Source organism: Exophiala bonariae (genome assembly GCF_035927105.1).
Source record: "Exophiala bonariae strain CCFEE 5792 chromosome Unknown scaffold_2, whole genome shotgun sequence".
Taxonomy (NCBI): domain Eukaryota; kingdom Fungi; phylum Ascomycota; class Eurotiomycetes; order Chaetothyriales; family Herpotrichiellaceae; genus Exophiala; species Exophiala bonariae.
The window spans coordinates 705,964-726,382 of NW_027042477.1; the positions used below are offsets into that span (position 1 = coordinate 705,964).

The 20,419-nt window shown below is 50.0% G+C and overlaps 9 protein-coding genes across 9 annotated transcripts; 5 read left to right on the forward strand and 4 right to left on the reverse strand.

Moving 5' to 3' along the window:
• Nucleotides 1-404: 404 nt before the first annotated feature.
• On the forward strand, nucleotides 405-2,339 carry LTR84_004771 (uncharacterized protein; the record flags this gene model as incomplete). The annotated part of the gene is made up of 3 exons (XM_064848345.1): nucleotides 405-1,157; nucleotides 1,213-1,534; nucleotides 1,600-2,339. The coding sequence occupies 3 exons, from the start codon at nucleotides 405-407 to the stop codon at nucleotides 2,337-2,339; spliced, it is 1,815 nt and encodes a 604-aa protein (XP_064710969.1).
• A 487-nt stretch (nucleotides 2,340-2,826) lies between these two features.
• LTR84_004772 (uncharacterized protein) lies at nucleotides 2,827-3,509 on the forward strand (the record flags this gene model as incomplete). The annotated part of the gene is made up of 2 exons (XM_064848346.1): nucleotides 2,827-2,900; nucleotides 2,960-3,509. 2 exons carry the CDS (start codon nucleotides 2,827-2,829, stop codon nucleotides 3,507-3,509), a joined length of 624 nt encoding a protein of 207 aa, XP_064710970.1.
• A 349-nt stretch (nucleotides 3,510-3,858) lies between these two features.
• On the reverse strand, nucleotides 3,859-4,896 carry LTR84_004773 (uncharacterized protein; the record flags this gene model as incomplete). The annotated part of the gene is made up of 1 exon (XM_064848347.1): nucleotides 3,859-4,896. The coding sequence occupies one exon, from the start codon at nucleotides 4,894-4,896 to the stop codon at nucleotides 3,859-3,861; it is 1,038 nt and encodes a 345-aa protein (XP_064710971.1).
• A 711-nt stretch (nucleotides 4,897-5,607) lies between these two features.
• Nucleotides 5,608-8,315, reverse strand: LTR84_004774 (uncharacterized protein; the record flags this gene model as incomplete). The annotated part of the gene is made up of 7 exons (XM_064848348.1): nucleotides 5,608-6,174; nucleotides 6,222-6,429; nucleotides 6,487-6,596; nucleotides 6,648-7,036; nucleotides 7,092-7,837; nucleotides 7,895-7,943; nucleotides 8,015-8,315. 7 exons carry the CDS (start codon nucleotides 8,313-8,315, stop codon nucleotides 5,608-5,610), a joined length of 2,370 nt encoding a protein of 789 aa, XP_064710972.1.
• A 1,358-nt stretch (nucleotides 8,316-9,673) lies between these two features.
• On the forward strand, nucleotides 9,674-11,818 carry LTR84_004775 (uncharacterized protein; the record flags this gene model as incomplete). Its single annotated transcript, XM_064848349.1, has 1 exon — nucleotides 9,674-11,818. The coding sequence occupies one exon, from the start codon at nucleotides 9,674-9,676 to the stop codon at nucleotides 11,816-11,818; it is 2,145 nt and encodes a 714-aa protein (XP_064710973.1).
• Nucleotides 11,819-12,193: 375 nt separating this feature from the next.
• Nucleotides 12,194-13,156, forward strand: LTR84_004776 (uncharacterized protein; the record flags this gene model as incomplete). The annotated part of the gene is made up of 1 exon (XM_064848350.1): nucleotides 12,194-13,156. The coding sequence occupies one exon, from the start codon at nucleotides 12,194-12,196 to the stop codon at nucleotides 13,154-13,156; it is 963 nt and encodes a 320-aa protein (XP_064710974.1).
• Nucleotides 13,157-13,210: 54 nt separating this feature from the next.
• LTR84_004777 (uncharacterized protein) lies at nucleotides 13,211-14,287 on the reverse strand (the record flags this gene model as incomplete). Its single annotated transcript, XM_064848351.1, has 1 exon — nucleotides 13,211-14,287. The coding sequence occupies one exon, from the start codon at nucleotides 14,285-14,287 to the stop codon at nucleotides 13,211-13,213; it is 1,077 nt and encodes a 358-aa protein (XP_064710975.1).
• A 1,061-nt stretch (nucleotides 14,288-15,348) lies between these two features.
• On the forward strand, nucleotides 15,349-17,742 carry LTR84_004778 (uncharacterized protein; the record flags this gene model as incomplete). Its single annotated transcript, XM_064848352.1, has 1 exon — nucleotides 15,349-17,742. The coding sequence occupies one exon, from the start codon at nucleotides 15,349-15,351 to the stop codon at nucleotides 17,740-17,742; it is 2,394 nt and encodes a 797-aa protein (XP_064710976.1).
• Nucleotides 17,743-18,002: 260 nt separating this feature from the next.
• Nucleotides 18,003-20,144, reverse strand: LTR84_004779 (uncharacterized protein; the record flags this gene model as incomplete). Its single annotated transcript, XM_064848353.1, has 3 exons — nucleotides 18,003-18,512; nucleotides 18,581-19,862; nucleotides 19,936-20,144. The coding sequence occupies 3 exons, from the start codon at nucleotides 20,142-20,144 to the stop codon at nucleotides 18,003-18,005; spliced, it is 2,001 nt and encodes a 666-aa protein (XP_064710977.1).
• Between the last annotated feature and the right edge of the window lie 275 nt (nucleotides 20,145-20,419).

Sequence of the window (20,419 nt, forward strand, 5' to 3'; positions counted from 1 at the left end):
TATGTGCTCGAGCCTCTCTCAGATGAGATACCAGCATCATTCGGGGGAACCGAACCCGCTGAACCCCAACAAGGCTGAATGATAAGCAGTCCCAAGGGGTGCCCCTCATTGGATCACGACCTGATTTTCGGGGCCGAGGTGCAGTATTTAGTTCAGATTCCTGACAGAACATCTCCGCACTTGTCCAAGGGAACATGATCGGACGATTGTAACATTGAAGAACAGTTTGGATTGTATGTTTATGTTCGAATTCAAAGGTTGCTTGTAGTCTTGCTTCACACGCTGACCCAGTTCTCGATATCTCAGTTGGATGTATATGCGTTAAAAACCCCGCTCTACCGCCTCCAAGCAATCAAATACTCATTCGAGCTATCTATCAGCAGGACTACACGACCACCGCCACAATGTCGTCTCCATATAGCAAGATCAAGGCACCGAGCGTGCAAACCATCGACCCGCATATGCTGTTCGATTCACGACCGATCTTCTCGCACAGCACGACGACCAGTGGGCCATGCCGCATTGTAGCCACGGCAGGACAAGTGGGCTGCGACCAGAACGGCGTATTCCCGACGGACATTGAAGATCAACTGAGCCTGGCAATGAAGAATCTCGGTCGCGCTCTCGAAGCTGCCGGCGCGACCGTCACGGATGTCTTCAAGCTCGTCTACTACATCGTGGACTACGATCCGAATAACAGGCGGCATACGAAGCATGTCCAGGCTTTTCTGAATGGGCATCGGCCCGCCACGACGCTCGTGCCGGTCCCGGCGCTTGCGAACCCGGAGATGAAGTTTGAGATCGAGGCGTATGCGGCGGTGAGGCAGGAGGCGTTGAGGGAGGTGGATGTGGTGGTTGTGGGAGCCGGGTTGAGTGGGCTCAAGGCTGCGTATGAGGTGCAGAGGGCTGGGTTCTCGTGCGTGGTGGTTGAGGCGAGAGATCGCGTCGGTGGGAAGACTTGGTCGGTTGATCCACTTGGGCAGGGCAAGTGGATTGATGTTGGTGCCGCGTGGATTAATGATACGAATCAGAGCAAGATTTATGAGTTGGCGAAGTCGTTGGACCTGGAGATGGTTGTGCAGAGAACCACTGGGAAGGTGATCCAGGAGGATCTCACGGGAGACTTGGGCTTGTTTGATTATGGTGGCACTCCTGCGGTAAGTTGTTGTTTGTTGAATGTGAGGAGTTATATGGAGCTGATTCGTGGTATAGCAAGCGGCGGAGAAGAACGGTATTGAAAGCCTGGTTTTCATACGTGAGCTGGCGGAGAAGGTCTGCCAGACAGTGGATATCCACAATCCTGTACAGTCAGGGGCCGATCTGGATAAGCTGACATTGGAAGAATGGGTCAAATCTAACACAGAGTCTAAGACTGCTATGGCAACGGCCAAGCTGTGGACTCGAGCATTGCTGGGATTGGAGCCGTCAGAAGTGAGCGCTCTGTTCTTCATGAATTATTGCAAGAGTGCGGGTGGTCTGCTGCAAATGCGATCGGATTTCAAGAATGGTGGACAGTATCTCAGGTTCACCCGAGGTGAGTGGTCTGCATGCAGAGTACTCTGCTCCAGTGGATGCCCTATATACTGACTCCGAACATAGGAACACAATCAATGTCCCTCGGTTTGGCGGACCTTTTGCATTCTGACTCGGTCATTTTGAGCTCACCTGTTCGACGTATCATTCAGACTTTAGATGGCATCCTTGTTTCGGCAGGCCGAGGCGAGTTGAAGTGCAAGCGGGTGATAGTTTCGGTCCCAACAGTGTTGTATAAGGAGATAACCTTTGAACCACCACTACCCCAAGCAAAAGCTGAACTGGGCAAGAATAATGTCCACGGATACACCTTGAAAGTCATGGTATCATTCTCTGAACCCTGGTGGCGTAAAGCAGGCCTTGCTGGAGCAGTCATGTCGTTTGTGGGGCCAATCACCACGACACGAGACTCGAGCAATGATGAGAAGGGCCAATTCTCGCTGACCTGTTTCACAAATGGAGACGCTGGCCGGAAACTCTCACCATTGCCACAAAAAGAACGATTTAGTGCGGTTGTCGCGCATATCAAGAGGATGTACGGGCCTTACGTCGATGTGCCAGAGCCAATAGCGGTCACAGAGCACGAGTGGTTTAAGGATCAATGGGCACAAGGCTGTCCCTGTCCTGCATCGCCACCAGGTGTCATGACTCAGTTTGATCATGCCCTCAGGACGACTCATGGAAAGGTGCACTTCATTGGTACTGAGACAGCATATGAATGGAAAGGGTACATGGATGGGGCAGTACGTTCCGGAGAGAGAGGTGCGAGAGAGGTCATCGATGCATTCAACCGCGCAAAGTTGTAAAGGAAAGGGAAGGCGGTGGTTTTAATGGCTACAGTCAAATATGTGGTCCGGATAAACAATAATCACTTCCAGAGTTATCTTCACGTGTCAGCTACTTATCTTCACGTGCAGATTTCAGCCCCCAAACTGCCTTCGAGTTGTGGATGAAGCCAGGTGTTGCTTACATCCCACCCAGGCCCCATTGGCTTATAGGCGTCACCCAGCTGATTCAGGGGTCTCCACCAACTGCATCGGACTCCGCTTAGTTTATTTTGTTGGCCGCGTTTGAGTTCGTGTAATAATCATCACCGCGACTTTGCAGTGGCCCTCTCAGGCTTGGGTCGCTCCTTCCTTTCAGGTGCTCGCATTGACTCCTTTCTAATTATACCACTGCACCTCACTTCGCACACACACTCACTTAGTATCTCATACTTCATCTTCATCGGTTCTTACAACTCCTAATTCCCTCCTCCTCTTCTCTTCTCAATCTCGCAGAGACGATCAAAAAATGGCATATGCAACTAACCTCCAGGGCAAGTTCGCCCACAAGGTTGGCGAGCCTGTCCCAGAGTTCAACACGGAGTGAGTAATTCTGGTCCCCCTCTGTAAACAAGGACAATCAAAAACTGATCACCGATTAGCCATCCCATCCATCCTGCTATCGTTCACTTCCCCATTGCTTTCAACACTCTGGCATGGGGGCTCGACATTCTCTACGCACTGACCACCACGTGGGTGCAGCCCGAATTCCTCACGAGCCGCTTCTCATCGCCCTCCACAATTCTTGACATCTCGCGCCTCAGCTACTTCCTGCTGTGTGCTGGCCTCATCACCACTGTTCCAGCCATCATGTCTGGGAACATCCAGTTGGTGGGTATGATCAAGAAGAACGGTGGACCATGGGAGAAGGACGCCGCAGGCAAGGCTAAGGACACAATGGTGCCTCGTATCAAGGCCACCATCACTCATGCCATTATCAACGACATTGTCTTTGCCGTCAACCTCTACTCCTGGTACATCAGGAAGGATAAGGCTGGCTACACCAACGTCGGCCATGCCCCCAACCAGACGAATTTGATCATTGCCTTTGTCCTCCTACCATTCTTGATGATCAGCGCCAAGATTGGTGGCACCCTGACTTACAATCATGGTGTCGGTCTCAACTTGGGCCGCAAGAAGATCGTCGAGTAAGGAACTTATGGCAAGCCTCTCGACAATCAGGACCAGCATCTCGCATGCGTGCAATGCATTGCCATTGTGCATGTGATGAAGTCAAGCATCGCCAGAAGATCAATTCGTATCAATCAAGAAAAGGAGGAGTTTTGGTGTGGAGACGTGAGTACACGATCGGAAGAAGATGTGTACCACCGATTTCAGGGGCGACACATAAAACGATCAGGTTCAGAGAAATGTGTTGGAACGCGTCAACGAATTTTCGATGGAGTATGTACTCAGCTTGGGGTGACAGGCTTTTAAGATTTGCATTTCAACTAGCTGATATGCGACATAATATTATGGTGGTTGTTCTAATTCCTCCTTTTTAATAATCTTTCAGAGGACATCCCTTGTCAACACTCTGCGCCGCAAATTTCTGCCTGACAATATCCCTAGTCAACTTCATCAAACGCTCGCCCAACTGGGCATCTTGCGACTGTTCACTGCCGGGCTCTTCAATCGCTGGAGGGCAGATATACATGCCAGATTTACTGGCGGCCGTAGCGGCGAAAACGGTACTCACACAACCGACCCAGATATCCTTCTTCAGGGGCTTCATGCCCACGTCCATCGCATAGCCGAGCACAGGATACGGCTCATGAATATCCTTGGTCGACATGGTGGTCTCGACGAATCCCGGGTGTGTCGCGTTGATCAGAATGTTCGGGTGCTCCTTGTGCAGATGTGCCGTCAGATAGCGTGCGTACAGGATTCCAGCGAGCTTCGAGCGCCCATATTGTCCGTTCGGGCCCAGATCGGTGTTGAGTTCGTCCAGCGACTCGAATTTCACGTCGCTGGGGGCTCCCTGGTGCGCGTTCGATGCTTGGATCTGGATCCTGACGGTGCATTTCTCGCTGGTCTTCTTGAGCAGCGGGAGTAGATGCGACGTCAGTACGACGTGGCCGATGTGGTTGACGGCCATGTGTCTGTCGATGCCGGACTCTGTCAGTTGGTACGTCATGATTCCCCGCCCGGCGTTCTGGCAGTAGATGTCGAGTCGGTCCGTCTGGTCACGCACTTTCTTCGCGACGTCAGCGACGGCGCTGAAGTCGGACGTGTCGCATTGGAACCAGACGATCCTGTCGGCGTAGTCGGCGCCCAGCTTCGTCTTGACTTCCTCCACGGCGTTGTCCTTGACGTCTTCGGACAAGGACAAGATGAAGACTTTGGCGATGTTGGCTTGTAAGAGTGTGAAGGCCGTGGCGTACCCGATGCCTTCGCTGCCGCCGGTGATCAAGGCGACTTTGCCAGATAAGTCGGGCACGTCCTTCTTGATGTCGAATTGGTCGCCTTTAGCGGCCAACTCGTGCGATTTGCCGCCCAGGCCGATGTTCTCGGCGATGGTGGATTTTATGGTCTCCATTATTGCGTATTGAGAATCGTGGCGGGCGTGTGGGCGTTGGATGAGTATTTGATCAGATGGATATCTTGTAGTAGTGATCGTTTTGAAGATATCAGTGTTGCGAGATCGAAATTTCGGGACTGTTACTCTGGTTAAGGGGCGAAATATAGGAGCAGAAGCCATTTGAGACTGGACTGGGCAGCATGGGGGATTTGAACAAGTTACGGGCTTCAAGTGGTGTGTATGCGAGGTCTACGTCAAGAGATCTGAGATACATAGTCCCTGTTACCTCGAGCGGAGGATCTTAGGTGGAAACAAGATCCCTACCTGTAGAAGAACGTGCTGTCATAGACAGGGAGTATCTTTGTGTCATTGATGGCTGGGCTGCTAGGAGACATCCATATGCTGCGTATATTAAAAGAAATACAGGCAATGTGTATGGAGCCGGAAGATACATTGCGCTTATGTGTGGGGTCATGACTGTAAGTCATGATGTACCTGAACTGAAGATGCAGTTGTTTGAGGACACATCGCTAATGCTTGGTGCATCATTGGTCAAATCAAGGCATCCTCCACCGGTACTCTCTTCCGAGTTGAGTCGATATTGCTAGGACTTTTGCAGAAGTCATTCACGGTAAATACTCTTATTCACCTCAAGGTCAAAAAGATCGGGGTTGGCAAGTGATGTCACACTACCAGTATCGCGAAAATGTGTCGGATGAAGATGAGCCACTAAGAGACATATAATGGCACTCCTTCATCTGCGTCGTCGTCGTCGCCCCCTTCCTCCCCGTCGTTGTCGTTGTCCTCTCCGTCGTCATCTTCATACTCGCCACGATCTTGTAGTGCACCAATGGCCTCACATTCCATACGGACAATTTCTGCTTGCTCGATGCCACATTCTCTCAGTGCGATGCTCCACTCGGCCCAATGAGGATTCTGTTTCCATAAATATCTGTCGGTACCATAGATCACCCATATATCGTTTCTCCGCCTGGCAAGTTGTGATGGTGTGTAACCCGAGCGTGTTTTCGAATGTATGTTCCCACCAGCCTTGATGACGTCTCGAAGAGCATGCGACAGGCACTTCCCCTGTCTTCTGCTTTTCAGAAGTGTGTGGATTGCAGTGTCTCCATTACAGTTTCTACGATTAAGATCTGCGCCCTTCTCAAGCAACAATCTCACAGTATTGAATGTTTCCGTACCGTGGCCCCTGCAGGCCTCACTCAACATTTCATCTCGGTATTTCTCGAAATCGATAAAACCAATATCATTGCGCAAAGTTTGTTGGAAGAAGACCTAATAAAGTAAGTCAATGCTTGCGCACCCTCCTCGACTGGACGTACGGGGGACGTCTCCCCGGAACGTGTTGCCATCTCAACAACTATACTCCCGCCATCCCAACTTTCATCACAGTCGTCGTAACGCGGGACTTTTTTTCTGACCGTGGCATCTGCGCCGTGTTCAAGGAGTATTTTCAGGCACTTTTGACTTCGGTCTAGCCTTTCGACGGGCACCTCAGACCAGTTGCAATATTTCTGTGACATTGTTGGCCTTTGATTTATGAGTGCATACATTATTGATTCCTCCGAGGACCAGTGGAGAACTCACAAAAAATATTCCGAATACACGTCATCCAACCCAACCTCCACAGGGTTTGGATCTGACCCGTTCTCGACAAGAAACTGGCATATTTCTGGTCGGGAATTGTAATATGCGTACTAAATAGGGTTAAATTCAGCAATGAAACGATGTGAAGTAGATCATCTCACAGTCAGAAACGACCTTCCTTCGGGGTCACAATCACTCAGCAATGCTTGACCAGTTCGTAGCATCAGCTCAAACTCATTGAGATCTCCAGCCTTAATGATCTCGAATACTGGAGATTCAAAGGGGATGATGTTTGCAAAAGTCAGAGTTGGATGAATCGAAGAATAGCCCTGAAGTGTCACCTGCTGTGACACGGATAGTGTGATCTTATTTTTGAAGGATGCACTTTTCGGTAAGATCGTAGCTCGTGCACTGAAGGACTTACGTAGATCAGAAGCCCTGATTGTCTCTTCGTGGTGGTGAGTGGTCGCTATAACCGACAGGATAGCTGCGTCGCTCTCGAGCTCGTATGCAATAGTGTTGTGGAAGGCCTTCAGAGATCTCCCATTACCTATACACACTGTCAGTGCTGCATTCAGGCAAAGAAGGATGACCTTGCTCCCCACCATTGACTTGGATGGCATCAGTCGTTGTCATCAACCCTGTGAGTTTCCGCCAGATCCCCACCCTTTTCTTCTTGCGGTGTACTTCACCCTCAAGATCATCCTTGCTTTCAGCTTTTCTTTTTCGGCCATGCTGCTCGGGATTTGCATCTCTCCTTGGTGCGTTGAACAGATTCAAAAGCCCCTGCAGTTCTTCAATGATCTCTTCCGCTTGTTCAGACTCTACACAACCCTCTCTGTCCTTAGCTAAGGAACACAAGTTCTCAACATGCCGCTTTATTGCATTGTCTGCGATCTTGTCTCGCTCTGCGCTACTGTCTTCTTGAGGAGGATCATTTCTGATTTCGTCGTTTGGAACAGTGATTTGTATCGTGGATACCTGATTTGATAGCGATTGACCCAGTGCCTTGAGTAGCTCTTGTATCTGACGGGATTGGGCAACAGACATGTCCTGACATGCCTGAACCTGGTCCACTAAATTCTGGTTGAGACTTGACAAAGCGTTCATCTGCTCTTGTTGTGCAATTTGCATATCCGCTCTCATGGAGAACAGCATGTCAGTTGCGGGATGCGCTGCTGTTGTTGAGCTTGGAGACATGGATAAAATTTGGCCAGTACTCTCTTGAATGCTTGAATTTCCTTGTATGTTTGCACCATTGCTATCGCCCTGTCGATTGGGAGCCTGGACACATTTTGATAAGCTCCGTGTGATAGTCTCAATCGAGGTCTCGAAACTGTTGATCTTGATACTGGATAATCGTTAGCTTTGGACTCAATCTCAGTCCACGTCGGAAATGCTTGCAAACTCTGAAGTCCAACCCATTGACCCAGTTGGTCGTATACCTGCGCGACTTCCTGGCGCATTTTAGCAAGACCCTTCTCATTCAGGACCATCTTTATAAACTTTCAAGCCTTGATGGTCCTACCGTCTCCACGCTTTGTGCAGAGATTGATCAGGTTCTTCTTTAGGCTTTCAATGCTTCGTTCACAGCGACCCGATATTGCATGGAGCTCAAGGAGGTACTCGTCGGATATCCTCTGCGCGTCGCGCGTCGCTTGTAAGGTGCCTCTCAATGCTGTCTCGAGGGCATGGACACCCTCGAGCAACTGCTGTATTTCAGTCGGGCCATCCTTTATTGCTGCAAGGATATTATTGATCTGTGCTGCTGACTGCAACGCGACTGTCACAAGAGCCGTGATACTCGCGACAGTGGCTACAGCTTCCATAACGAATTCGAACATCTCAACCTGGTGAACGGAGCCTCGTAGGCGATGATCAGTGAGAAATGTGCTTCACGACGAGGTCTTATTCTTCACCATATGAGAGCAAAGTTTGCCCTGAGGAGTGATTGAGATACCCAGAACGATGAATTATTAGAAAGACAAGATGAAAGGCCCTTCCCATTGTGTTGAGGGTAGGCCGGCACGAGGTTGGCGTAGATCAAAATGCAGCATAGCCTAACGGGGTGCCAGCTCATTGCCTCAAAAATGATACGGGCTGGCATGGAGCGCATGTCGGTTTTCAGCCTATCTGCTTTCGGCGTTTTAAAGTCTCGAGGACCTGATGTTTAGCACCAATAATCAGAACACAGATGTGCAGCAAAGAGGGCACAGCCTGCAGCACCAAGTAAGGCTTCTTCAAGCAGTCGCTGGTTCAGGGACTAAGCTACCAACTTTGGTGTAGCTAACATCAACCATGGTTCTCGTGGGGCGCAATCATGCAGGGAATACGAAGTGCCTTGGGTCTCTTAGGCCACTGTTCTAGTTAGACAAGGCAAAACGAAATCCTGGTCAGAATCCCAAAGTTGCGAACAGTACAGCACACTCTTACAGGTACACCTCTAAAACCGAGGGTCAATTCACTTGGGTACGAGTATGCAGCTGCGGTGGTTTGAGAACTGACTGAATAGTTGATCGCAAACCCATACCAAAGTACAAGAGCGTCCATCTAGATTACAGGGGCGGATGCTCATGTTTTAGCAGTAAGGTGAGAATGATTCGTGACGCGTGAGTTGTCAAAGGAAGAACGCCTCGCGCAAATTCTTGGGGGCGGGAGAGCTTGGATTCTATCATTATCATTATTGGCGCCTCTCCAACTAAGGAAGAGTAATTACTGAGTACTCGGTACTTTGTACCTGAGAACTTGAACCAGACAGTGTCATCCGCTCCCGAGACGCGGAAGCCCCTCGGCCCTCACCGCCCTCTAGCCCCTGGAAAGCTTGAACCTAGGGATGTCGAAGTCCTCTGTTGGGGTTCTACCAATTTTGGACACTATTCGGCTTGCAGTTCCAGGGGAATACTGTAAGCCCTCAGGCGCATTTTGCACCCAGCCCTCTAACAGCTAGTGAAGCCGCACCACAATATCTCGTGCTCGTATGCTGGAAACAACTCCACACGAGACTGTTGAGCTCGCAGATCTTTTCCTGTCTGCATCTCATCCCCTTCACCTACCATAGTTATGGCTAGGGGTAGCATGTCTTCACCGTGTGCCTAGTTGTGTGGAAGCTTAACAGCGAGAGCTATCATCTGTTCGAATTTGCTAGACTGTGTCAATGAAATTCAGCCTTAACGATAGTGCTAAGACTATGGAATTCCGTGGTGATTTCGAGGATCCGGGTATGTTATCCCAACAACAGACACCTGTTTCCCAACTATGCCCCCGGTGCTCCTCTCTGGATATCGCCTCGCTGCTTGTAGCCCGCGAGGCTGCAGCCTTTGACGAGGAAATCAAGGTTTGGGAATGGGAGGACTACGACCACCCAGACTGGCTTCAGAGCGGCTGCTCCCTGTGTGACCTCGTGAGTGTCATCAAATCTCCATACGATACTTCCCATGCAACGGCATGGTTCTACGCCCATCCAGACTATATGTATGTCGTGCAGGATGATCCTTTGATCGCTCCGATTCCTCTAGAACTGAGGAAGGTGGTAAGGAGGGTCACGACGAATGACTCGTCCTCAGTGTGGAGAGACCAGAGCGGCAAAACAAATCGGACTTGGACATTGCTCCTTGCCTCTCGCAGTTCTGTGTGCAATCAAGGAAATATTGTCATGAGGAAAATCAGTTCCTCCACCATCGATTTCAATATCGTCAAAGCATGGATCTCGCAAGCTATATCCCATAGTCAATCTCGCGCGCATCACCAACCAGGCTTGCCCGAACGACTGATTGATTGCCACTCCAACAAGGTCGTTGCTGCTGGCTCCCAGCCATATGTCACACTGAGTTATGTCTGGGGTGATACCATGATTGAATTCGATAGTGTTGATTTGGGAGAGGTGCTTCCAGAATCAATACCCGTTACCGTCACGGATGCCATTAATGTTACAACGAAACTTGGGTATCGGTATCTGTGGGTCGACAAGTACTGCATTGACCAGAAGGACGGCATAGGGAGGCTAAGGCAGATCAATAACATGGACATCATTTTCAAGAACTCCGAAGTCACCATTGTTGCCGTTGCTGGCATGGATGCGAATTTTGGTCTGCCTGGAGTCAGCACGAGGCCCAGAAAGCCACAGAGGCGTGTTGCATTGAATGGGGCAGATATGACGATTGTGTCGACGACACCTGTCCTCCAGACCTCAATCCGTGCGTCCAAGTGGAATAGTCGTGCTTGGACTTATCAAGAAGCTCATCTATCTTCGAAGCTTCTGGTATTTACAGAAACCGAGCTTTACTTCGAGTCACGATGCGGTACCAACCGAGAGACGGTCGAAGCGCCATTTCCTTGTTTGGACAATAATCTCTTCGTCTACCAGAAACCTTCATTTGATCCTTGGAACGCAAACAACCCCGAGTTCGTCAACAAGGCGATCGCAGAGTATTCTGTGAGAGACCTCTCAAGAGAGGAAGACGCATTGATTGCAGCTCTGGGCTTTCTCAAGGCTTTTCAGGGGGGTCCAAACCCGGTATATCACCATTGGGGAGTGCCAATATTCCCAGATCAGGCCATCAGACTTGGTCACGGGCGGAAATCATTCCCTTATCTTGGACCAAAGGCGCCCGTGCCATTCTCTCACGAAGGTTTCCTGTTGGGGCTATGTTGGCGAGCAGCTGGTCACCAGTTTGATGGATACTCAGGCAAGGAAATCCGCCGCCGTCCGGGACTGCCGAGTTGGTCATGGGCCGGTTGGTCTTGCACTCTGGATGAGACGCCACAAACGGTCTACGAAGTCGAGCACTTCGTCACACACCAAGACGTCAGCATTTCGCTCGAACTCAGTGATGAGAAAACTGTTGTGCCGCTGAAGGAGTTGTATGAATTCCATCACTCACCGGCATATCAGCACACGTTCTCGCATTTCATCCACTTAAACATCCACACAATACCTCTTGGCTTCAGATCCTTGCCAAGGGAGGAAATGACACCAGCAGACCGTGACATATGTCCCGAACCCTATGCGCTGGCATTTGAGGATGTCGTTTTTCCATTCTGTTACGGTGGATGGGGCACACGCACTAACAGTTTCATCTCTCTTTTGCCTGTCGAGGAATTGTCGAGGCGCGTTGTGGGACGACAGGAAACATCACTGCTGGGTTTGGTTTTGGGCCGCTTCGAAGACAAACGAGACTGGCCTTATGGCATGCAGTACATTCTTGTAGCACTAGAGCGCGACGGCCATTACGAGCGTATCGGATATATTCGGCAAGGAGATCGGAATATCGATCTCAACTTCCGTTCATTGTTGGAGGAGAAAATGAGACGACAGAGTATTAGACTTGGTTAGATATCACGAATTCCAAGATCGATAACGGGCCTGCTCGTATTTTGGTGCCCGCTGGGTTCCAATCGTGTGCTGGTCAAGGTGCCAATTTTCGACCCATGGTTGAGCATCCGATTACGCGTCATAACTTGAACCACTTCGGATCCGTTACGTCAAATGCTTGATTCTTCATCGACCCACCTGTCGGGTCCATCTCAAATTCACGATGGGTGCCACTGAATACCTCCATCGTCTACCGTGATGGCCCGATATCACTCAAGATAGGACAAGGAAGTCATCGAGCATTTAAAGACGTTGCAGAAGCGTACCCCAAAAGAAGCGCATCCAATTAGCGTTCCCTCTGACATCGGCAACCCCATTCCCGGTCGGTTCCGCGGGATGGGCGACCAAGAACCATTTTCAGCCTTGCCACCACAAGGACCACCACCGCTCCTCTCTGGAAGCCAACTACTAGATCTCGCCCGGCAAGGTTGGCTGGAGATTGCGCTCCCAGATTCCCTGGCAGCTGCCATTCCATGTTTGTTCAGGGACTCGGATTCTTTTTTCGCTAATCCTACGAGCGTTAAAAAGAAATCGTTTCCCCAGAAACAAAAGACAGAGTTTGGGTACTACGAAGTGGAAAACGAAAAGGAGTACGTCACTTTCCGCTGTCGTACGGCTACGAGTAGTGGTCCTGAAGCCGACGTCCAAGTCCACGAGTCGATTGCAAGGGCATCAGCCGAAAATCTGAAGTCCGCCACAGCTAACATTTGGAGCGAAGGCGGCAGGATGTTACACCGAATCCTCTGCGATATTGCGCGAGCTAGCGAACTCGACATCGGTGTCTGGGATTCGATATTGGAGGACACGCTTGAGATGCCGTCATCTGAGCAGGAAATGTCATACACGTTGATGCGAGTCTTTCACTATCTCCCGGCGATGGGGAAAGCGGACATGCACAGTGATCTAGGTCTGCTGACGTTGTGCATCGGAGACCGACGTGGATTGCAAGTCTGTGATGTCGTGAATTCTTCAGAGAATGACTTGAAATGGATTGATGCATCGGAGGGCACGAAGACGGCGATTGTGCTTGTAGGCCAGACGCTGAAGATGCTGTCGGATGGGGCATTGAATGCAGGAGTGCATCGAGTTGCTGGGAATCCCGAAGGTAGGAGGAGTATTGTTTATGCTCTAAGGCACTCTTCGAAGAACGTTATTGATTTGGGTCGATTTGGAAGAGAGGGGCGCATTCGTCCTGATGAGCTTTACAAGGTCATGGGAGTGGGGAGGGTCAATATCAATGCTGTGAGAGACACGAGGGACAAGCAGCGAGAGGCTCTGGGGTACAAGGGTCAAGGATAATATTCAGCGAGATTTGGCGTCCATATGATACCCTTGTACGTAGGTAATTGAGCCCTACTTAACCCATTTCATCAGCCACGTATTGATAAGCGCCTGTATCTCATGATTGTTTTTCTCAGACCCCAGCATATGTCCGTTACCACGAATACCATGATCTTCTAGTCGGATATGCTCAACTTGAACTCCAGCAGTGCGGAGAAATTCGACTGTGAGGTGATCGTACGGTGCATGGTACGAGGCTTCTCCAGTCAACAAAATAACAGGCATCGAGGCCAGGTTCGGTAACGTGCGTAATGGTGACATCTTGTACATCCCATGCACTCTTCCCTCGACCTGTTTCTCCGCTTGAATCTCTGTCATTGGCAATGATGTCGCGTCTGGCGGGAGAGGCGGATCGTATGTTAACGGACTATATGTGATGCCAAATGGGCGAACAATTTTCCCGATGGGATGTGTCTTAACATAGTAGGCAGGATAACCAGGAAAAATGAATGGTGGACCATTCGGCTCCAAGCCAACAATCCCTCTTACTAGGTCTGGACATTCGTCAGCAGTATGCCATCCCAACAAGCCTCCTTGAGAATGCGCTACCACGAACGCTGGTCCTGTGCGCGACAATAAGGCCTTGACATTAGCTCGGAAGAGTCGTTCCACCTTCCCATAATCGCCGATATGTCCAACCTGGCTGGCATAGAAAGCATCAAACGTGGGGTCGCCCATCTTGCCAGACCCAGGCCACTGCATATGAAACTTCGCTTGCGGCCATGCATCCGTCTCGGGAGCTGTGAAGGTTCCTTGAAGCTCCTCAACTGTGAATTGACTTAACTCTCCAATGTCGTCGGAGTGATACCGAGAGCGCCCGATGCCCGGCTGGTCAATGACAAAACATTCCCACCCGGCTTGAGCTTGAAGTATAGCAATGCCAGGCCGATTGTCGGGTGTCGATTCCCAGTGTGTGCCGGTCTGGGCGGCACCATGAATGTAGATCACAGCCGGTTGCTGAGGCACTTTCTTCCCATATCGACGCACACACATCTGGCCTGTCATGCGCGTGCCGCGTGAGTCTTTAACATATTTTCCTCCCACGTAGAAGACGTCCGCTGCATCGCTTGTTGCATTCTCTTGAGCCATCTCACGTGAGATCGTGCTTACCTTTCCTCAGCACTTGTTCGAATTCAATTTGTAGCGAAAGGAGCATATACAGTCGATAACCAATATTCTCACAACAATGTCTCGATATTTACATACTCGAATGGTACGAGGCTACGTCGGGATAGACTCTCCTGACTCCTGGCGTGGTTCGTATGATGTGGAGGGTCGATTGGTGGTGGAGAAGATAAGCAATTACCCCGGAAATGCAAAGACGCCAAAGGAGTGTTAATTAAAGCAGCATCCATTTCATCTTGAAATGGCATAATTGCGAGTGGTCTAGCCACGCTAGTCCCGGAGGCCCAAGCTCATTCCCATCCTTTCCAATTGTGAACCTGAACCTCAAGCTGTCCATGGGATGAGGATGCATCTTCAATATGGCATACAAATTGCCAGGCTGAATCCAAATCGCGTTGTGTGATATTTATTTGCATCTCTGGCTGTCATCGTCTCTCTTCGCATTGCTTAACGCTTGCGGCAGTTGATGAGCCGTCGATTTGGACAGAGATTGGGGCAACAATGACCAAGTGAGAGCTGCTTGTTCACTCAAATCGATGGCGAGGGGACAGAAGAGTAATTTTCAACCTCATCTCAACCAAAACACTTGCCTCAGTGTTGTTCGATAATGCCCCTGGGTCACTCTTTCCACCATGGAAGGTCATAAGTGCTTGCTTTGCCACAAGATATTTGGCCGTCAAGAGCATCTGAGACGCCATCAACAATCCCACAAAGAGCCTCAATTCCATTGCGACCAATGCCACAAATCATTCCATCGAAAGGATGGCCTCAGCAAGCATGAGTTAACTCATCTCACTAATGAGATCTCTCTTCTTCGGCGTGGTGCAAGGGCCTGCTCGGCTTGTGCTTTGGTGAAGTCTCGCTGTACCGGAACTTTACCTTGCGCTCGATGCAGCTCAAGAAGCCTGCAGTGCGAATATCCAACGGGTAGAAATCGATCGGCCACAGATGATCAGATTAGTCCTCAAGATCAGGGCGGCTACGCCTCTTGTGACTCTCCCGGGCCTGTGCCGCTACAGCCTCGAATGGGGCAGGAGCAAGACGCCTACGATTTTTCAGCATATCAGCCAGAAGCAGGGTCCGGTCAGGTTGTGCCTGGAATCAATCCCTCTCCATATCTAGAAAGCGTCTTGCAACCGGACCACGCGGCGGGATTACTTCAGCAACCATTTCAGTACGGCCAAGATAATTCATATCCTCCTGCCATTGAAGACAATGCGACAATGACTGCTCCAGACTGGACAACAAACATGATGACAACCATCAATTGGCTTCAGGCGGACACTATCAATTTCAATGACGACGATCTTAGCAACCTCTTTCCTCTCTTCCCAGGCGACTTCTCATTTTCCCCTAGCATTGGACTCGTGAGTCCTGCATATCAAGGTGATATTGAGACTCCTAGCAATACTTCACTTACGAACATGCTTGGTCAGCATCCTCAGCAATTATCTCAGGATGTTAATGGGGATCAGCAAGCCATCTCTTTTCTTGACTCATCTACTTCTGCTGGAAAATCAACCGTAGCCAGTGGTGAGTACTATGTCGATGGTAACGCTGGTAGGCTTCCTAGATCCAAGCGTCGAAAAGTCGTTTCGAAACCTAGACGAATCGATCATATTGAAGAGCCCGATTTCTCGTTGGAGTATCGGCTACCAATTGTACCATGTACAGACTCTAGAATGATCATCTCAAATGAAGCATATGGAGAGATGTGCACTCTGCACCATCGATTGTGCCTCGATACAACTGCGTTCAAAGCATTCTCATCTCCTGATTTCCCACCTAAACCCACATTGGAAGGGCTGCTTTCTCATTACTTTACAAACTTCGATCAGACAATGCCATTTACACATTTCTCAACATTCCGAGCTGAGACAAGCAATGAGGTTCTACTCCTGGCTATGATGGCTCTCGGCAGCTGTTTCCTTGATGAAGAAGAGGCAGAGGTATTTACGTTGTCAATGCACGAGTTGCTCCGAAGATACCTGCTTCTCCGGACAGAACAAAAATTTAATCGCTCAGAAACCCCACAGATCCTTGCACAGATTCACTTGTTGCACGCAATTGGTGCTGGATACACTCTATCTGGTCCGTTACGTGCCTCTGCGTCACAAGCACTTTATGCCGCAACCAAGTACTGTCATGGCAGCTGGACGCGGCAACGATTCGAAGATTCTCCCAATACTCCCGATAACATCGCTGCAACCAAGTGGACAGTATGGATCAAGAATGAAGAGTTAACACGGATTGGATTTTGCATTTGGCTGTTGGATTGTATGTGGGCTTTTCAGTTTCACCAACCTCCACATCTGACTCTTGACGATGTCACCCCACGGTGTTTACCTTGCTCGGAGCGCCTATGGTCTGCCAGAGACGTGCATGAATGGACTCGCCTCGTCGCTGGTGGAAGCACCCAGACCGCTACGATGCGTGAAGCGCTACAAAACCTCTATGTCGACAAGCGTCTCCTCCCAAACCTTGGGGAATTCAGCCGAATACTTCTGATCCATGGCCTTTTCCATCGAACATGGGAGGTAAGAAAAACAATCACCCAGAGTCTTTCAAGTCTTGAGCCGTCTACAGAAAAACAAGCGAGCAGTGAAATGCAGCCCAAAACTCCCGTCTGGCCACCTTCAGTGCCCTTGTTTAACAGGTGGAGGAACTCTGCTTGTGACTGTCTGGACATCTTACATTGGAGTGCCAACTCAACAATTGGGCTGGCAACGGGTATGGAGCATCCCACTGTACTTCATCTGCACTTCGCACGTATTGTCCTCCTCGCTCCTATGGACGACATAATGCTATACGCTCATTATCTCATTCGCTCGAGCAAAGATTCAGTCCGTCTTTTGCATCCCGTTTCGTTTGCTGCAGCCGAGGAACATCGGCGATTGATACAAAGATGGGCATTACAAGATCAGTATAAGGCTCGTTTAGCAGCGATACATGCTGGGACTGTGTTCTGGCATGTGCGGTTATATGCCATCAATGGTTTTTACGAGCCTCCAGCCGTCGCATTTGCTGCCCTGGTATTGTGGGCTCTCAGTGCGTTCTCGGACAAAAGAGTCCGGGCGAGAGGAAGATTGGGCCTTGGTGAGGGTGTCTCTTCGTCCGAGGCTTCTCCTCCGCCCGATCTATGTGACATAATTCTGATCGACCGTCCCACCGATGACGAGCTTGTCCAGCAATTTGTGAGACAGGGTGATAATATGCACGCAAACATGACAGGTGTTGGAGACCTGTTTGGGCCTAAAGGATCACGGAAGGTGCTCGCAGAGGGGCAGAAGCTGCTCGTTACCCTTAGAAGTTGGCGAGGGATTACTGAACATTGGTTGGGAGTTCTCAATCGACTCGAAAAGGTGACAGCGATGTTAGGCGTTAATACCGACGCAGCAGAGATACCCCAAACGGCTTAATTGTTATTCTTAGCACATGGTTTCTTACTTTCCGTCGTGCAGGGCAGTATCATGAGAATGAAAAAACCGGCAACATAGTGGTTTGGACAGGGTTGTCGGGTTTCATATGATGCTCTGGTGTACTGAATTCAGCTAATGTAAACTATTCTTTGTGGGAGAGAACACTAGTCTAGTTTCTCAACGGAAATACCTCGAGGCGAATCATGAACTACCAGAACAGGAAGAATGGATTTCATCTCCTCCGCCACCTGCGCATGTACTCATTTCGATCTATGCCACCTCTTCAAGCCCACTCTCGCCTGCCCAGATCCGCCACGGTTAGCTCGGAAATAATACGGCACAAACTTCAACTCGTCAAGAACACCACTCTGTGAGCCTTCCTCACTCTGCAAATCACCGACGTCAAGGCCCGGCTGCGCATTTATTCTATCCACGTCAAGGATTCGAGCGCCGTTAGTGATGGTAAGCGCCGTGTAAGAGTCTCCCGTGGTCTCGTCCGTCACAAACTTCTCGTGCACAGATGCGCTGGCAGGGTCGAGCTGCACGCTCTTGAAGTGGTCTTTGACCCAAGTGTTGTCTATGTCTTCAACGCAGTATACGATTGGGCCGCGCGCCACAGCGACTGTGTCTTGGTTCGTATACGGGTGTGGAGCGATGAAACGGGGCGAGATGTCAATGTCGAGTGTGAAGCGTGGATGAGCGGACACCCAGTCGGCAGGTAGGATGAGGTAGCCTTTCTCGAGGGTTGTCGTTGGTGGCGAGGGCGTTACCTGTTTGTGAATGAGTTTCTGGAAATTTTGCTTTATGCTTGTGGGGAATTGATGGATGGATGACTTACTTTCCAGTTCTTGCTCCATGCTGGGATCCTGAGGCCAACGCTGAGCTGCGACGATTCCCCACGAAGCTCGAATTCGATTTGCCCGTCCCATGGCCAGTTGCTCTTCTGACTTAAGATGGTTTCCTGGCAACCGGACTTTATTTTTGTCTCACTTGGGATATACAGGTGGACATTCAGTTGCTTCTGCTCCTCAAAATGGGAATAAATGTACCCACCAATTTGTCCGAGTAGTCTCAGAACGTTAGGTGGGCAGCAGGCACAGGTGAACCACTCCTCACGTTTCGACAGGTCCTTGTCGCTGGAAGCAAGCTGATTGACATATGTAAACTTTGTTCCTTCGCTGGACATGGACGTGAGCATGGCGTTGTAGAGACACAACTCCATGACGTCGCTGAATCGTCGGTCAAGATCGTACTGCAAGATCCTTTCGGCGAGCATCATGACACCAATCGCAGCGCACGTCTCGGAGTAACAGCCACCCTCATCCGTCCCCTGAGGGAGGAAGTAATCCGGACCAAAGCCTTCCCACTGTTTGATCGCGCCGATTCCTCCGGTGATGTACATTTTCTTTTGGACCATATTGTCCCACAATCTGTAGATGGCGTCTTTCAGGGGCTTGTTGGCGTTGTCTTCTAGCCGTACCAGGTCCGATGCTGCTGTGAGGAGATACATAGCGCGAACAGAGTGGCCCTCGATGGTCTCTTGTTCCATGATGGGTTTGTGGGCTTGATAGTACCACATGGCATCGGTCTGGCCCCAGAAAGACGGCTTCATCCAGCCCTCCTCGCCTCGTCTCTTTGCTTCGAGGTGATAATAATGCTCGCCCTTGGCGTTGAGCTTTCCTCTTTCCGTAAGAAAGTATTTTGCTAAGCTAAGATGCTTGGGATTTTTCGTCCGGTGGTATAGTCGAAGAAGGGCGAGCTCAATTTCAGGATGACCAGGGTAGCCGGGTAGTTGTCCTTCATTGGGCCCGAAGGTGTCATACAAAAGATCGACATACCTGACGAGGGGCTTGAGTAAATCGTCGTTCTGGTAGAGTTGATTATGGGCCAGAGCACCTTCGATCAGATGACCTGCGTTGTAAAGTTCATGGAAGTCGCGTATGTTGGTGAATCGTTTTCCTGGCTCGACGACGGTGAAATGGATGTTCAGATATCCATCAGGTTGTTGAGCGGACGCTATCATCTGAGTGAGCTCGTCAACTGCAGATTGAATGTCTCTATGCGGATGATCATGTAGGAAGTAACACGCTCCTTCTATCCACTTTCCAATATCAGAATCCCTAGAAAGTGCTTTGGTGTTAACTATTGTTCTTGATCCCACCCGCGAGGTGTATAAACATAAGGAGGTCTTACCAGAAGAGATGGTTTGGAATTGGCCAATGATCAGGAGGATCCCCATATGAAGGGATCCACTGTAATTTGAATGCATCATATCTGCCTGTCTTCTGCAGAACATCTAGCTGATATGATAGGGCTTTCGAAGCCACAGCTTCACGCCTTCGTGCAACGAGGGATCCCTCTGTGAGTGTCGTCCGACCGAAGATCTCCTGAGGGTAGGCCATTGGTCAAACTACAACCAGTAGAATGATATTGTCTAAATGAGTCTAGACAGAAGCGCAATGTCCTCTAAATGCTCAAAAATGTAATCTTGCAGGACTAAGTACAGCAGAAGCCCTAGCAAGCACAAGTGCGCCGAATATGCTCGTCTCCTCGAGACCCTTTTCCGAGACTTGTCGACAAAATTTCTAGATTGGAAAATGTCTGGCGAGGTGCAGGGCCTAATCAGAGCGTGCCGAGTCAATTCGTCATTCCACAATTGAACACATTGATTAATGAA